The sequence below is a fragment of the Anabrus simplex genome, chromosome 6, assembly GCF_040414725.1.
Source record: "Anabrus simplex isolate iqAnaSimp1 chromosome 6, ASM4041472v1, whole genome shotgun sequence".
Classification (NCBI taxonomy): Eukaryota; Metazoa; Arthropoda; class Insecta; order Orthoptera; family Tettigoniidae; genus Anabrus; species Anabrus simplex.
In genome coordinates, this window is record NC_090270.1 from 324,615,950 (window position 1) to 324,634,091 (window position 18,142).

General features: G+C 37.5%; 1 protein-coding gene across 1 annotated transcript in view; it reads right to left on the reverse strand.

Annotated features, from left to right (window-relative positions):
• Cht7 (chitinase 7) overlaps positions 1–18,142 on the reverse strand; it is a 340,104-nt gene that overhangs the window by 8,642 nt on the left and 313,320 nt on the right. The window contains exons 9-14 of the mRNA XM_067150566.2: positions 13,554–13,771; positions 12,315–12,469; positions 10,105–10,245; positions 5,586–5,733; positions 3,748–3,933; positions 1,123–1,245 (exon numbers count right to left, since the gene is read on the reverse strand). Coding sequence (XP_067006667.2) covers positions 1,123–1,245; positions 3,748–3,933; positions 5,586–5,733; positions 10,105–10,245; positions 12,315–12,469; positions 13,554–13,771 — 971 coding nt within the window. The remainder of the gene's footprint in view (positions 1–1,122; positions 1,246–3,747; positions 3,934–5,585; positions 5,734–10,104; positions 10,246–12,314; positions 12,470–13,553; positions 13,772–18,142) is intronic.

The following is an 18,142-nucleotide window of genomic DNA, read 5'->3' on the forward strand; positions in this document are numbered from 1 at the left end:
CAAAATATGAATTTAAAGATTTGATCCAAATTATTTGTATAATTAATTATCTGGTGAACAAATGCCATAAAATGTTGTACGTTCTTCCCTTTAGAGCTATTTTGTTGTTCATTCTTTATAGGGAGCATTAATATCTAGGTCATCAGCCCCATTACTGAATATTGAAGGAGAACAGTCCTAATTCTTAGAATTCTGAGAATATTGGGTATTGTAAAAGAAAGGACAAAGGAAGCAAAATTAACTTCAGGTTTGTTAATATACTGTGCTAAATTTCTTTCATGAGACGAGTTTATTCCAAATTGAGCAGACACATTCTGGAAAATGATATCTTCCTATTCAACACTCCTAAATGAGTAATTAAAGGAGATTTAAAGCCAAATATTGATTAATTTGGTTTCGGCTGGTTGCTTAACTTCTCCCCGTCTGAAGTCTCACACCCGTACATGTTCAAGATCAACTCTGAAAACGGGGTTTTCTGCCAAACAAGTCTCTTATAGTTAATGTCCGGCTCCATGGCTAAATGGCTAGCATGCTGGCCTTTGGACACAGGGGTCCTGAGTTCGATTCCTGGCAGGGTAGGGAATTTTAACCATCATTGGTTAATTTTGCTGGCATGGGGGCTGGGTGTATGTGTCGTGTTCATCATCATTTCATCCTCATCATGGCGTACAGGTCACCTACAGGCATCAAATCAAAAGAACTGCACCTGGCGAGCCAAACATGTCCTTGGACACTCGCGGCACTATAAGCCATATCCTATTTCATTTCATTTCTTATAGTTAATTACTTGCCTTCAGTTCTATAACCTTGTGCATACTTAGCAAGTAGCATGAGAAAAGTTTTGGAATATGGTAATGGACAATTAATTTCATAAAATGCTCAATAAATGTGCTTTGAATTAGGAAAAAACAATACTCTCCCTGTACAAAATAGGACTAACACTTGGTCTTTTTTTTTTTGGTCAGTGCTGAGGCCTTGGAAGCCTTCCTGTCTTTCATGACCTTTAATTTTCCTTCCAGCCTTGTTGTTCCAGAATGACAAGGGTAACATTTTCTAAAGTGATCATCATTAATGCTATGTATTAGACATCAGTATTCAAGATAAACATGCATTTAGACTTACCTTAGTTTTCAAACTGCGCTCGTCATCAAAGCCAACCCACTGGTCATCCTTGTAGGCAAATGGCACTTGTTGTTCATTATCCCATACGAGAGTAGTGTTTTCTTTGTGCAAGAAGTCACATACCTATAAAAAAGTATTCTATATAAGTAAACCTTATAATGCATATATAATTCTACATTGCAAAAATAAATTATTGGTATTACTGTTGATTCCTTTTGAGACTGAGCAAAGCACAGTCATCTCCCCTACCTTCTTTTTACTGTGTCCGCTTATCCTTCCTAATAAACCTCTTTGGTAGTCTGTTTTTACTATTTTTTTTTTACTTAAAAAATGGACTAAAAGAGTTGCAATCGCAATTTAAGATGAGTGATGGAAGTTAAAACTCAATCACCCAACTTTAGTTTGAGATGCTTTTGAGAACACCCTGACATGTATTAACTGAAATGTTTATTAATACCAATCCATTGAAAATCGTAGGTTTACCTGGCATTAGGATGTTTGTTAATCTGATCAATTTAAATCAATACCTAGAACTAGCTAAACGTAGCCATGCTTTGCTGTGGCTCAATCTGAATGGGTATTGAAATAAATGTATTCTAGCGAACATGAGATCAGCACACTTTTGAACATACAAATTAAATGATTGTTGTCATGTAAAATTTTTTTGCAATGATTCCAGTAGCGATTTGACAGCGTGCATTCAGTTGGTTATTTTCATCTCCGATGGAGTAGATTTGGTGAAATTTATGATTATTGCTGGGAAAAGGAAGCAAAGACTAATGATCTGTGGTAAATTTGTCCCTGAATTTTAAATCTCAGCACAAAATGCTCTGCTATAACGTTAGTACCGAATTAAGTCATCTGAAAACAGGAATTGTAATTATTTTATGTTTTTGAGGAAATTTTTCGAATCATCAATAATTCCATTTAACAGACTTTTCAGTGGTTCTTTTGGCTGCTCAAGTTCAGGTAGATTCACTTTCCGCAGCACATTCTCGGTGTTTCTCCTTTAAATTTCATTGCTGTGCAATGCGGACAAACTTTGTCCGTTTTTCTACTTGAATGAATTTAAATGAGGTATTGTATTCAATATCTGGTTCGTATGAAAAAGCAGTTTGATGATATGAAGCTCTATCATTCAAATATTGCATCTCCATACGTCTTAGCTTTTGATCATGGTTATTTATTCATGTTTATTCATATTTACAATAACAGGGAATGAGTTACCTAGTTACATGAACCTCCTAGCATGAAAGGTCCTTCATAAAACATGACGGCATGTTCCCATCCTCCCATATAGATCAATTCTTACTGGACTATAATGACATAGCGTAAGTCGTTGTCGCCTAGTGACAATCTCTCCATCAATGTCGATTCAATCTTGGTGCAGCTTTGTAATTAAATTCCATAAAATTACTCATTATAAAAAAATTACCTACCCGATTCCATTCAAACCTCTTCCTAAACACACTTGCATTCAAATGAAATGTTGTGTCAAAATTTCAAGTCTATCGACCAAATACTTTTAGAGTTTTGCAATCGCAAACATATGGAGGCTGAATTTTTATATATAATGATATTACAGTACTAGTATGCAATAATATTCAATTGGAACAAAATCTATCAGCACCACTCTGGTTCAGCAAAGTACCAGTGTATCACATAGGAGTTACTCGAAATTGTCTCAGCATTTTCAACGACGCTAGCATTATGTACTCTGGTTCAGTATTTCAGAGTTAAATTAGTGCATTCTCAGTGGAGCACAACAGAAACTCAAACATAGTTGTTTCAGTTAGAATCAGTAAGCTACATTTTCAAAATGTTTTATTATAAGTTAATGCTTTATACGAGGGCTGTTAAGTTCCATTTGTTTCTAAAAGTAAATTGTGTAGTGGCAGGAAGCGGGTCTGCATGTTGTACAATTGCACTGCTCCCTCGCTACAACTGTCACCAGCTCCAATCCCTCAGTTGTCGCCGAGCTACGGGCGAGTAATGATGGCTGCTACAATCAATGCTCCTGCCAATTGTGAGTTGCGAAGTTGTGATTTGTTTCCTTCAAGCTGAAGGATGCAGTGTTGTTGAAATTCATCGCAGGATGAGTGAAGTGTACAGTGAACACTGTATGAGTGACAGGGCTGTGAGAAAATGGTGTAGGAAATTTCCCGAAGTTTGCACAGACATCCATGACGAAGGTGGTCAAGGACGCACGTCGGTCGCTATTGGAAGTTTGGTTAACCGAGTTAACCAAGCAATCCGGGAGCCACGGAGGTGTACGGTTAGTGAACTTTCCACAAAATTTCCAGACATTTCACAGTCTTCCCTGTACAAAATTGTGACCACCGAGCTAGGATACTGAAAACTGTGTGCCTATTGGGTCCCAAAAATGGACAATGCACAACAATGCTAGTGTAACAAAAGAAGTTCTCATATTCCCTAGAACGTGCTAAGCTGACTATTAAATCAAACTGGGCTGAGATTTTATACCTTTGTGGGCTGTACAATAGGTGTAAATACAATATATGTTTTAGTCATCTGTAATTGTTAAGAAAGTTATACTGTTTCCAATTGCAGACATGTTCCTTTTATTTTAAATTATTTTGCTATTTTAAATTGAAATTAACTTACTTCATAGTAGGACATGAAGCCAGCCTCGCCAGTGTACTTGCCAGCGGTACCACCTCCAGATGCTGGAGCACCAATATCAAACTTAGCAGGATCCACAAGTGTGAAGGAACGTCCATATGTGGGCATACCAATCATTAGTTTCTCTTTGGGAGCACCCTGCTTCACCCATTCTCGAGCACTGAAGTCCTGTAAACACAAACAAATTAGTTTTTCATTCATGAGGCAAGAAAATAATATATTAGAGAAATTACACAATATGTAGAGGACATATACAATCACTTCTTCATTCTTCCATGGATTCCTCATTACATAAAATTGTACAGCGTAGTAAGAAAACGAAAACCTACAACCTGTTTTCCAAACAATAACTAAGTCTGGAATGGAAGGAATGAAGCCCCCATCTTGCGGCGAGGATAGGAATTGTGCCGGCTGCCACAGCTTGTCGCACTCCTGTGACTGACAGATTAAATGAAATGATATTGGATAGTGTTGTTGGAATTAAAGATGGCAAGGAAAACTGGAGTACCCCCAAAAAAAACTGTCCTGCCTCCACTTTGTCCAGCACAAATCTTTCATGGAGTGACCGGGATTTGAACCACAGAACCCAGTGATGAGAGACTGATGCGCTGCCGTCTGAGCCATGGAGGCACTATAGCATAGCAAGAGTGGATTATAAATAAGTATATGGTAAGTGTTTTATGATAGTGCACTATTTTTTATATAGTGTGGTATTGTATAGATCAGTTTCCTCTGCCTGCTCAAAATATTGAAGTCATTTTCAAATGTTTCTTAAAAATCAGTAAGATAAGGAGAATTCAGAAGATGAGAACATGTTTATTTCAGCTATAATAATATAATAATTATGTATGGCGTTTGCTAGCCTGGTGCAGTCCTAGTAAGACAGACCCTCCAGAAAGAGTGGGTGACATCTGCCATGTATAGGAAACTGCTTGTTAGTATGGGGAGGATAATGTTATGTGTTGCATATGAATTACAGGGACGTAGGGGACAGTACAGATATCTAGTCTCTGAAGCTAGGTAAGGTATGGGTGTGTTCTGCCCGAAGGCAGGTCCGAACCTCCGCAGAGGTGTGCCTGAGCCGGAGTTTACGTACGGTAGGGTGACCAGTTTGAACCTAGGGAATGAACTATTTCTTACAGATTAAAATCCCTGACCCAACTTGGAATCAATCCCAGGGCCCTTTGAACCAAAGACCACTATGCTGACTGTTTGGCGAAGGGACTGGACTAAGCTATAATTATAAATCTATACAAAAATAATTTCTGAGTCTACTCCATTAAGTATGGGGAAAGTGTTACTGTTACAGCATTAATAATTTTTAACACCTTCTGAGGAATATATGGATTCAGGATATTAAAAAATCTTTGTACTAACACAGATATACATGCATATGTACAACACAAATAATAAAATCCACCAATTTTGAAAAATAACTGATCAAATCAGATAAATTTAATAGTATATCCAAAAATTAATTAGCAAACCTAAACAAATTTTATGGGGTTATTTCATATAAGAGACGGCAGTCTAATCACTGTATCCAGCTCCATTGACCATCAAGCTAATTAATGAATGCAAAATTGTTAATATCATTGTCTATCTTTTCATTGAATAAGTCAGTTTTGTTTTGAAAAACAAAGTCTTTGCATTGAAAAATAGTTGGAAGTGAGTTTGGAGTACCAGGTGAATAAACATGTCATGTATTCCAGTTTCTAGTTTGAGAAAATATGTTTTTTTCTGTTTTTCTAGTATCACTAGAAAGTATTAGCTACTCCTGAAAGCCATTTAGTTTTGAATACATTGTTCCATCTACTTACCACTGTGAGCTTCTTCTGATAACTGGTAGCACTCTCCAATGGGTACAGAGGGCTGTTATGTCCAACCTGACGCTCCCATTGGCCATGGAAATCGTAAGTCATCACATTTATGTAGTCAAGATATTTAGAGATTTCAGGTACATCATATCTGAAAGAAACAAGGAAAAAAAATCACTTGATGAAGTGTAGCAGCAGTAGTATTGTTGCAAGTGATAAATATCATTGTTGTTGTTTGAGTCACCAGTCTATAGACTGGTTTGATGCAGCTCTCCATGCCACCCTATCCTCTGCTAATCTTTTCATTTCTACATAACTACTGCATCCTACATCTGTTCTAATCTGCTTGTCATATTCATACCTTGGTCTACCCCTACTGCTCTTACCATCTACACTTCCTTCAAAAACCAACTGAACAAGTCCTGGGTGTCTTAAGATGTGTCCTATCATTCTATCTCTTCTTCTTGTCAAATTTAGCCAAATTGATCACCTTCAGCATTCTTCTGTAATACCACATCTCAAAAGCATCTATTCTCTTTCTTTCTGAGCTAGTTATCGTCCATGTTTCACTTCCATACAATGCCACGCTCCACACGAATGTCTTCAAGTCTTATGAATCCATATTGAAGATACTATGTGTAGGATGGTAATTAATTTATAATATGACCTATTTTGATGTATTGAATAGGTGATATTATAAACTAATTAGCATCCTACATGTAGTATTGTTGTTACTTCATTGAACCCTTGAACCGTCATAATGATTGTTTTATTTTAGTTATGCAACAACTATGAAGGTACCTATTTCATTGATCAGCATACCAGGCAAGGTGTTTACTAGCATTGTGGAAAGAAGGATGCGAGATGTGGGGAGTAAGTCGAATGTAAGTCAGTGCAGTTTTAGACCACAGAGGGCTGTCAGGGTCAAATTTTCAGTATGCACCCAGTAATTGAAAAAAAAGTGTTTATGTTTCATAAATCTAGAGAAAGCATACGACTGAGGGCTCAGGAAAAGTTTGTTAGCTGATTAGTGGTAGACTATTACAGGCATCTGTGTTGAAAATTGGGCCACAGTTAGAATTGATGGTAGAGTGAGTTCTTGGTCCAAGGTAGTTACAGGGGTTGGAGAAGGCTGTAATATTTCACCTTTATTGTTCATAGTTTATGTGGATCATGTACTTCAAAGATATAAAGAGGCAGGTAGTGGAAATGTAGTAAGCAGTATGGTCTATGCTGACGACTTGATCTTAATGGCAGACTGTGCTGAAAGCCTGCAATCTAATATCTTGAAACTTAAAAATAGGTGCACTGAGTATGATATGAAAATTAGCCTTTCCAGGACTAAAGTAATATCAGTAGGGAAGAGTCTGCTCGTTGGCTGAACGGTCAGCATACTGGCCTTCGGTTCAGAGGGTCCCGGGTTCGATTCCCGGCCGGGTCAGGGATTTTAACCTTAATTGGTTAATTCCAGTGGCACGGGGGCTGGGTGCATGTGTTGTCTTCATCATCATTTCATCCTCATCACGACCCGCAGGTCGCCTACGGGAGTCAAATAGAAAGATCTGTACCTGGCGAGCCGAACCGTCCTGGGATATCCCGGCACTAAAAGCCATATGACATTTCAGTAGGGAAGAAACTAAGGAAAACAAAACAGAAACAGATACATCATTTTAACCTTTTCTGGTCCAACATCGAGGTCACCTCGACATTATGTGTCGTTCTACTTGAGTTCTTATTTATTGAGGTTCTTTGACCTCATTGAGGTTGATCGATATCCCTGGAGTTTCTAGAGCAAATTTTTGTGCACAAAGGAAGCCGTTCTGTTATCTCCAAGGAAGTAATACGAGATATATGTAGCCATGTATCATCATGGTTACCCGCAGCCTGTCAGCTGTGTTTACAGTGAGTAGTGCCGCACACGTGTTGTACTAGGCGTGTTTATCTGTGAATGCGAATTGTCTCAGTTGAATTTGCGATTTTTTTTTTTTTTTTTTTTTTTTTTGCTAGTTGCTTTACGTCGCACCAACACAGATAGGTCTTATGGCGATATAAAAGTGGCGAATATGAATGAAGAAGAAATACATATGCACATTTATTTAGACAGCAGTGATGATAATTATTTATTTGAATTCAGGGGCGTAGCCAGGGGGGGGTTACTGGGGGTTAGAACCCCCCCCATTGAACTTTCACAAAAATAAAATAAATAGAAACTGACAGTAAACAATAAACTTCTTTTATGTGATCAAGATAAACTCCCTGCAATCTACTGCTTGTTGAGAGTGTTTGCCACCCTACCTGTCACCACTGCAGCCAGTGAGAGATCATTTTCAACATTAAGACGCCTTAAAACCTACCTCAGAAATACCACAAGTGAAAGTCGACTCAACGGGTTGGCTCCCTTGAACATTCACAGAGACATAGTTGTAAAACCAACAGATGTGTTAAATTTATTTTCTAGGAAGCCTCGAAAATTAGATTTTAGATTGTAAACTGAACATACCGTTTGAGATAAAACTGCTGACCTCGATCATATTGTTCTTGTTCTGTATTTTAAAGTAAGAATTTTGTAGTGTATTGCAATCTGAATATCACATACAGTAATTCACTCTTGTATCAGTATCCTTATGACAGTCATGCATGCGCGTACCAGACACGCACAAGCACAAGCACTTTCATTATGTTATATCTTAATTTTGTAACTGTAACCCCCCCCCATTGGCCGATCCTGGCTACGCTACTGTTTGAATTAGATGAAGAGTTTAGAGAACTGTCATGTGAAGATAAAGGTGTAGTGAACTCCAGCATTGCAAGTGAAAATTCAGCAACTTGACCTGTGCGTAAGAAAGCACGGAATGATCCCGGACTATCATATGCTGTTTCTGAAGATTCAGAAGAGGAAGTTCCAGTGACTGCTACAAAAGCAAGTAGATGCTCGAAGGTAATAGACCAGGGTGGAGGAGGGGATATGGCACACAGCAATGATGACACTTCTCAGGCCAGTTTTGATAATTTGAGCAACAATGATGCTTTAAATACCTCCGCACATATAAATGGGAATGCAAATGACAATAGTGTTTACCGGAATGTAACATTTCATGATAGTGAGCCTCCTAGACTAAGTCATTCATCAGGTCAGAAAACTAGAGGACCACAGATTTTTATGTTATTTTTCACAAAATTAATTTGGGCCAGACTGTTGGAATGTGTGCCAGAAAATTTGACTGCAAAGGGTAAGTATGTAGGATGTGTATACCCCCTGGAAAGTAGTTACACCAGTCTGATATCAGACCAAGTTTGCTGTATGAAAATGAAAGCTGGGTTGACTCAGGATATCTTATTCATAAGTTAAAAGTAACAGACATGAAAGTAGCGAGAATGATTTCTTGTACAAACAGGTGGGAACAATGGCAGGATGGTACTCAGAATGAGGAGATAAAGGCTAAGTTAGGAATGAACTCGAGTGATGAAGTTGTACACATGAACCAGTGTTGGTGGAGGTGTCATGTGAAGGAAATGGGTGAGGATAGCTTTTCAAGAAAAATAATGGACTTAGTTGTGGAGGGTAAGAGAAGTAGAGGGAGGTTAAGGTGATGATGGTTAGACTGAGTTTGTAATGGCATAAATGTAAGTGGTATGGTACTAAACGAGTCTGCAGAGATAGTTTCAAATAGAGGTTTGTGGAGGTGCTTGGTTAATTCACAGACTGAACGCTGAGAGGCATAACAGTTTGTAATGAATGTTGTTGTATGTACCTAGTCACTGATTCAAGAGTATTATGCAAAGTGCTGTTTTATCAATGTTATAGACAAGTAATTTGTCATAAAATTCAACGGATAGTGCTAGAAGGCTTCTTCTTGCTTGAAAATTGCTTACAGTTCTATTATGTTTTGTTTCAAGGAATACCTGCTATACTCATGATAATTCAGTAAGAGAAATTGGCCACGAGTGAAGCTATAACCGAGCGAGATGTGGAAGTGATTCTATCAAATAGTGACTTGATGGAAGTTCATCTAATGATTCAAGCAATGTGGATACTCTGTCTATTCATAGTGATGTGAGCGAAAAAAGTGGAGTGGTAAAGGTTTTATATATATTTTGCCAGCTGTGACGTCCCAAGAAATTGAAACAAAGGGGAGAAAGTGGACGAGTGGAAATGGGAAACTGCTTGTCCGTTGACCAATATTGCATGAAAAGTGCAGTTCATCGAAATTCCTAAAACAAATTCTGTTTTTGAAAACATTGATCTTAAGACAAAAAAAATTGTAGCAAAGCATGTGCAATGGACAAACAGGTAGGAGAATAGTTGTTTGAAATTTGACTAGGGCTCACTTTTCTAGCCACATTCCCCCTAGCCCAGTGAAACAAAACCCCTCAAGACAGTGTCAGGTGTTTGTAGCAAAAAATTAAGTCCTGTACAATCAGATGGGAGTAAAGTCTGCATGGGTTAAATAATGGATGTTTCAAATGTCTTATCATAGCACATTCACCAACAGGGATGGAAGATAGCAAATATGACACTTACCCAGCAGCAATAGCCTCAAAGCTGGCAGGTACTGCAGCAGAAAGCAAAAGCCTTGGTTGTTCAGAGCTCTTGGCTTCTCCTTCAAATGCCTGTCTCAGTTCCTTCAATAGATTCACGTAGGCTAGACGGTCATCAGCACCTCTAAATACAGAAAATTAACATATGGTAGGGTAATTACCTAATGAATAAATTATTTTGCACAAGTTCTAGTTTGTAATGAAAAGTAGGTACCATGTATCATTCTTAGGATGAGAATATTTTCAAATGAATTGGAAGATTGTCATTAATGGTATCATTATAGGAGGGTATATATTGTGTATCATTCCAAAAAATATTTATATGAATTAGTCATTTGTGGTCTTGTCTTGAAACAGGATTAATCTACATTACTAAACTGCTCAAAATTAACAATTACTTTAAGAAGTTTCACATTGCCTTTACTGAGTGTAAGTACGTACTTCCAGAATTTTCTGATTTTAAAATTTGAATACAAAACCATTTATTTAAATTACTGAAGGAAAGAAATTCTTGGACAACAGTCTTGTAATATTGCAGAATAATGACAGCCTTCTATGGGAAAATACCATCTTGTATTAATGTCATTTTTCATGATTATCTGGTTAATAATTTTGCATTAGTATCTTCCTAAGTCATCCTGAACTAAGCTCACTCCAAATTTCCATACCATAGAAAGACTAGGTGGTGTATGATCACAGTATTTAAAATGACTTTGACATAAGCTTCTCTAACAACTAGGCCAGCAAGACATTGAGAAATATAAAAATTTAGAAGTATTTAATTTCTTGACACAGTAGTATTTACATTCTGCAACAAGCATGTGACTGGTTGGACAAACAACTTCTTTAACACTTATATCCACACACAGTTCTTCTATCCTTTCTTCAGAGCTTCCCTCAATGACAAAACATTTGTTGCAGAACAACCTGTAGAAACTTATTCTGAGGAGATATTCCAGTGTGTTTAAACTTTTCAATCAGTAGTCTGAAAACGTATTATACACATGTGATGGGGAATAAAATACTGTAGTATGTTTAGGTCAGTTATTTAACCATTGAAATACCATTGTCATAATCTTTGTAAAGAAAGATTCTACAAGGTAGAATGATACTGGCTTCTCACAAAAATAACATGAAGTGAATCGTAGCCAATGCAAATGATATTTTAATGATTGGTTTCACACTTTAAGTTCAGGCTTAAGCTGGCGCTTTAGTAAATCATGGATGTCACTTAAGCAAGGCTTTTTCTTTAATTTAAATACTGTGAGTTTTATTGTAGCGCTTCCTTGTTCAGCTTTACCTGAACTAAACATCTCAACCAAGCTCAGCATAACTAGAAAATTGGCAATGCATGCATATGTGCAGTGATTTGGTCATTATCTTTTATTTATAGATTTTTATTGGTTAAGCAGCAACTTAAATGAAAAGTGTAGTTCTAAATGTACTGCAGAATTCAGTTACTGGTATTGTTTTCTTAGTGATCATAAAGCAATATAAACAAATAACAGAATGTAAATAATCAGATAAAATATAATGGAGTAAGAAAGCCCAAGTGTGAAATAAAATTATTGATTTGTTTAATGCCAAGTGCAATGCAGTATATAGAGATGACTATGTAATGTTTATATTAAAATGCACTTTTACCACAGGATTCCTTACACGCATGCAAACTTTGTACTCAAATTTTAAACTACGAGGTTAGGTTTCAAGTGTGCCAGTTGAATGTGCGTTTTGGTATACCCATTCTGTAGCTGTTGAGCTTAGATGCTAGAATGCAGTATTGAACAGATAGATTTTAAGAAGTAAGTTTATTTCTATACCAGTATATGGTGTTAAAAACTTTCAAATTCAAGTAATTAAGGAGATTTTGAGATTAATTGCACTTTGTTAGGAATCTGTTACATTAAACTGTCGTTGTTATGCTTTTATTTCTTCTTATTCTCCTTCCACAAAAACTCAGAATCTGAGATTTTCATCAGGATATTTTCTATTTACATTAAGCAAGTTTCACAAGAATTTTCTTCATTTTTCCATCACTTCCTTAGTATCTCTTATAAGTTTACTTGATAATCAGCAATCATAGAATAGACTTAATTAAGTATATTTGTCAACATTTTGTTTTAGAATATGAAGTTGAGAACCTGCATTCTTACTGCATATTTACAATGAAAAATTGCAATCTCAAATGATTACCTAGGGTATTCCCAGTCCACATCCAGACCATCAAACTTGAAGTCACGGAGCAGCTCAATAGCTTCATATACGAATTGGTTCATCCTGAACACATTGGCAGTCAACTCTTTGAATGGAGTGGAACCAAATGCCCAGCCTCCAATAGCCAGGAGAATCTAGAAATGGCAGAAATGAATTTAGTTTGAGACATTCCAATTTTCTAATCTATTATACTTTGCAATGAATAAACACATTCTCTAATGCATGATATTAATCTAATTGAGAGTTTAAGGTACTGGTACGTGCTGAGAGCTTAGCAAAACTGAGAAGTTTTGAGACCAAAGATTGCCCAGCTGAAAGATGGCTCAGCCAAGGAGAACAGAACAGGGAATTTTTGTAAGAGGAGTGAGCAAGAGTGATGATGATGATGATGATTAATAATAATCCATATCCTTGAACGCAAAACTCAGACATTATTGCACTGTAATAAGATCAGACGATTTGTTTGCAGCAGAGTTCCTTGATAAAAACAAGAAAGGCCTGTAGAAAAATTGGAAATTAGAGGAAGAAAGATCTTAAGGAAAATTCTTGGCGCAATTTAAGACACAGGTGAATAAAGACGTTGGCATAACCAAGAGCTGTATACTCATGTCCTAAAGATCTCTGATATCATGCGGAGAAGGAGCATTGCATTTTTGTGGCCACTTGCTAAGAATGAAACCAACATGATTATTGAACAGATCTTTACATATTTTAAAGATAAGAAGACCCAGCCAATTTGGATCAAGGAGGTGAAAAGGGACCTACAGGAGATGGGGATCACTTATAAAGATATATGCAACCCACTCAGGAAGAAACTAAAAGACCACCAGGGTTTACATAAAAGGCGAAAGTTGAAGAAAGGAAAGACATGAACGGAAGAAAGAAAAGAGCAACACCGGAAACAAATGAAGGAGCACTGGGCAAAGATCAAAGGCCAACGAAAACAGCTGGAATAACATGGTCTTTAGGAGGCTAATATGAGCAAAATAATAATAATAATAATAATAATAATAATAATAATAATAATAATAATAATAATAATAACAACAAGTCTCTAGCCAACATTTTGTGCTGCAATATCATACACAACTCTTTAAAATACTTATACTGTAATAGTATAATATTAACTTTGTTGTAAAAATGCTCTTAAAAACTTCATGAAAAATGAATTGTCTTATCTTGAATATTTCTGAAACATCCCTCCAAGTTATACTTTACCTTTAGGTTGGGGTTCTTCTCTCTGAGGGCCACTACTCTGTCATACATATCCTCATCCTTGTCTTCTGTTGCAGCCAATTTGTGGTCCTTGAGAGTGGCAAAAGCATAGATAACATGTGTACACAGCATGGGGTCAATATTTTCTGGGGTGAACTTTCCAGCACCAGGTCGTTTAGAAGACCAACTGGTCATGTAACAGAATACTTGAGGTGGACGAACTGTAACAGAGATCACAGCATTGATTAGTTGTATGCAATATAGAAATTACATAGTCAGTTACAAACATAAATATAATATAGGTTTCCTTGCTACCTTAAACCACGTTTATATTTTTATAATTACCAAACTTTTCTCTATCTCAAGCAGCTATCTGCAAAAAATAGGCTACATCCAGGAATTAGCGTATACCCAGCTTATACGACCGTAACTGAAGGAGCCACCTGTACATGATCTGCAGGGAATGCGAGCCGCGAGTGTCGAATAATTGGGAACTGTTGCCTGTAGGGGAACACTAAGCATGAATGGCTATAATTTTACACATGATTATTTAAAATATATAATATTTCTTGTAAAAGTATTAGTTTCCTTCTGTTATAATGAAGTTTCATGGCTCCAAAAACTATTAAAGTAGTTAGTGGGACGTAAAGCAAATAATGTTAATTAACAAAGTTCCATGACTTGATAATTCAGGTATGTAACATGCATTGCTAGCTGGCATGTTTCTGTACCTTGGCACTAGCTGAGGCTTCGTCACCTGAGATACTTGATTAGACACAGGGTAAGGAGATTATTTATTATAAACCTCGATACTAGGCTATGAGTGAATAATGAGCGCGAATCTAGTAGTGATGATGAAATTAGATTAGAGGCCTATAGATGGCAGCTTAAGATAAAATGTCAATAAAGGAATGAGAAAGATGTCTTTGAAGACTTTCGTCTGGAGCGTGGCATTGCATGGAACAGTAGGCCTAACTAGCTCAGAAATAAGGAGAATAGAAGCTTCTGAAATGTGGTATTATAGAAGATTGCTAAACATGAGATGGATAGATCGAATCATGAATGAAAAGACAGTGAATTGAATTGGTGAGAGGAGAGCGATTTGGCAAAATTTCACCAGGGAAAGAGGTAGAATACCTAAGAGGACACATTGTAAGAAACCCAGGACTTGTTCAGTTGGTTTTTGAGAGGAGTATAAGCGATAAGAACGGTAGACGAAGGTATGAATATGAAAAACAGATTACAATAGATGCAGGACGTAGTACATATGTAGAAACTAAAAGGTTTGCACAGGGTAAGGTGCAATGGAGAGCCGCATCAAACCAGCGAGTATTAAGAGGCATATACTTCAAAATTGTTAGGTATGGGGATCCACCTATTCAGTACAAGAAATAGTGATAATTATAAAGTTATCACATATTCATTTATTTGGAACCAGTTTCGGCAATAGGGTATGCCATCATCAGCCTAGGAAGTAAGACAAAGACATTGGAGAAAGAGTACATTACATTTCTTAAAATTAATATCAGTAGGTACTTTTAAAATGTACGTGCTTGAACTAAAGTATTTTATATATGTACAAAAGGATTTTTATCATTAAAATTGAATATAGAAAGGTGTACACCAAAATATTTGTACAGTTAAAGTTACAAAAAGTGGAATGAGCTTTTTTCATATTGTAAGAACATGAGCTTTTTTCATATTGTAAGAACAATATGGGTCGTTAGCTAATTTGTAGGACATCATAGTGATATATATGAAATTGAGTTTCTTAGTTCAATATTAAAATTTGTAGTCATTATTTTGAAGTAAATCTCGATTCAATACGGAACCTAAAAATGACATTTTTGACACTAGATTATAAGAGGCATCGTAACCAGTCATAACTGGATATCCAGATCAGCCTCTGAATTAAGCTAATCGGGACATCTATTAAGTCTACTTGTGGTCCATGGTATGAGGGAAGAAGGGAGTTAGTCATGTAATAATAATAATAATAATAATAATAATAATAATGAATGGTCGGTGCAGTACCTTCGGTTAAGAAGGTCATGGTTCGAATTCTAACTGGGCCAGGGATTTTCAGCCACATTTGGTTAATTACTTTGCCTTTGTTTTAATACACATGTCTACATTTCACAGAAGTCCGTCTCGGTAGTGAAACGTCCTCGGAGGCCCGGGTTCAATTTCTGATACTGCCAGAAATTGAAGAATGACAGGGGGAGCTGGTATGGAAGAGCTGCACCACCTCAGGACGACGACACGAGTTTACTTTGTCCGGCTCGATGGCTAAATGGTTAGCGTACTGGCCTTTGGTCCAAGGGATCCCGGGTTCGATTCCCGGCTTGGTCAGGGATTTTGACCTTCATTTTAACATTCTTCAGCATTAGAATTCATCATAGGTAGGGCCCCATTCTCATAGACGCACAGGTCAACCCGAAAGACCTGCCTCTGCGGAGGCCACACGCCGTTTTAATAATTTCACAGAACATACCACACTGACAACCACTACAATAACCATCCCTCCGGTTCTAAAATTCGACTTAAATGCACACACATGCCTACTCCAGTAATAGGAGAACGTCCAAGAAAGAAATAAACTAAATAATAATAATAATACGATGCAAATCGACCTTCTAAAAAGAAATCGCTGAACAAGGCTTGCAGATATCTTTTGAAAAAAACCGAAGTAATGACTAACATCACAGATGCCCCAGCAAAACTCCACACTAAATACGGAAAGATCAACCGAGTAGAAAAGTATCTGGGTGCGATCATAACGAAAAATGGACTGGACAAAGAAGCACTTAAGAACGACTACACAATCTTGAAATAGCCTATCAAACGTCGCGCGCAATCTACAACAACAACAACAAAAAAGCCTGTCCCTAAATGCTAAACTACATCATTATGAAACTGTTCTGAAGCCAGTAGTTATGTTTGCAGTCGAAACCCTATCCCTAAATGCTAATAAAGGACTCCTCGAAGAACTGAAGGCAAAAGAGCGCAAAATCATCAGAAGTATCAAGGGATCCAATTTAAGAATGGCACTCATTATAAAAAATCCAACAAAGAAGTGTACAGTAAAACAAAGAAAATTACAGAAACAATCCGTACGAGAAGGGCACGATATTACGGTCATCTCAAACGAATGGACGGAAACAGGCTGACTAAGCAGATCTTTCACTTTTTTGACTCTAAACCCAAAACTACAATGCCCTGGTTTATGAACTCCAAAGAAGACCTCTCCAAGTGCTGCGTATAAACTCCGAAGTCGCCTTCAATAGAGATCTCTTCTGAAAAAAAAAAAAAAAAAAGAAATGACGAATGGGCTAAACCGAGGAGAAATGCAAGCTGACCCACTCACAGAGAATGGGCTCAAAAGAAAGCGAAGCAAACTGCCAAATGTAACAAGACTTAACGTGGTCCGAGATGGCCCCAACGAATAATAATAATAATAATAATAATAATAATAATAATAATAATAATAATAATAATGGCCTCGGCTACCGCATTAAAACCATCTGAAGCGGTGTCCTATAGGAGGCCTGCAAACCATTTACGATGTTCCGATTACATTGCTATCTAGCAGGGACAGTGAAACTCTACTGTTGCATTTGGAAGTTAGTGGGTTCGAATCCCATAGTCGGCAGCCCTGAAGATAGTCTTCCATGGTTTCCCATTTTCACACCAGGCAAACGCTGGGGCTATACCTTAATTAAAGTCACGGTCGCTTCCTTCCCACTCCTAGCCCTTTCCATTCCCATCGTCGCCGTAAGACTTATCTGACATCAATCAATCAATCAATCAATACTGATCTGTATTTAGGGCAGTCGCCCAGGTGGCAGATTCCCTATCTGTTGCTTTCCTAGCCTTTCCTAATCTGTGTCGGTGCGACGTAGCCTAAAGCAAACTGTAAACAAAAACGAAACTCAGGCTGAAAAGTTAATTTTGTCAAGTTCACGCAGAGAACCTGCCTGAGTGATTTTAACGACCTCATCGGAAACTTTACGTCGATTCCCTGGCTGAATGATCAGCGTTGAGAACTTCGGTTCAGAGAGTTCCTGCTTCGATTACCGGCCGAGTCGGGGATTTTAATCGCGTCTGATTAATTCTTCTCGCTCGAGGACTGGATGTTTGTGTTAGTAGCAACACTTTCCTCTTCATATTCACACAACGCACCACACTACCAACCACCACAGAAACATGCAATAGTGATTACATCCCTCCATATAGGGTTGACATCAGGAAGAGCATCCGGGTATAAAACAGGGCCAAATCCACATATGCGACACAGTTCTGACCCGCGACCCAACAAGTGTGGGAAAAGCGGTAGGCGATGAAGATGGAGATCAGTGACTGTACGTGAGACCTCAGGATTATAAATCATATACTACCTCTTGTTCACCGAGGAAGCTGAGTACAGTTAAATAATCTCATATTTTTCTCCACAAAGTGTTGTCATTTTGTTTTGTTAATATTTCCTAGAACAAGAACAAGGAGGAGGCGGGCCTACTAGACGGTGACGCCGTCTCTCAGACCAGGAGATGTGTATCAGAACAGGAGATATGTGGTGAAAGTTAGAGGGTTGG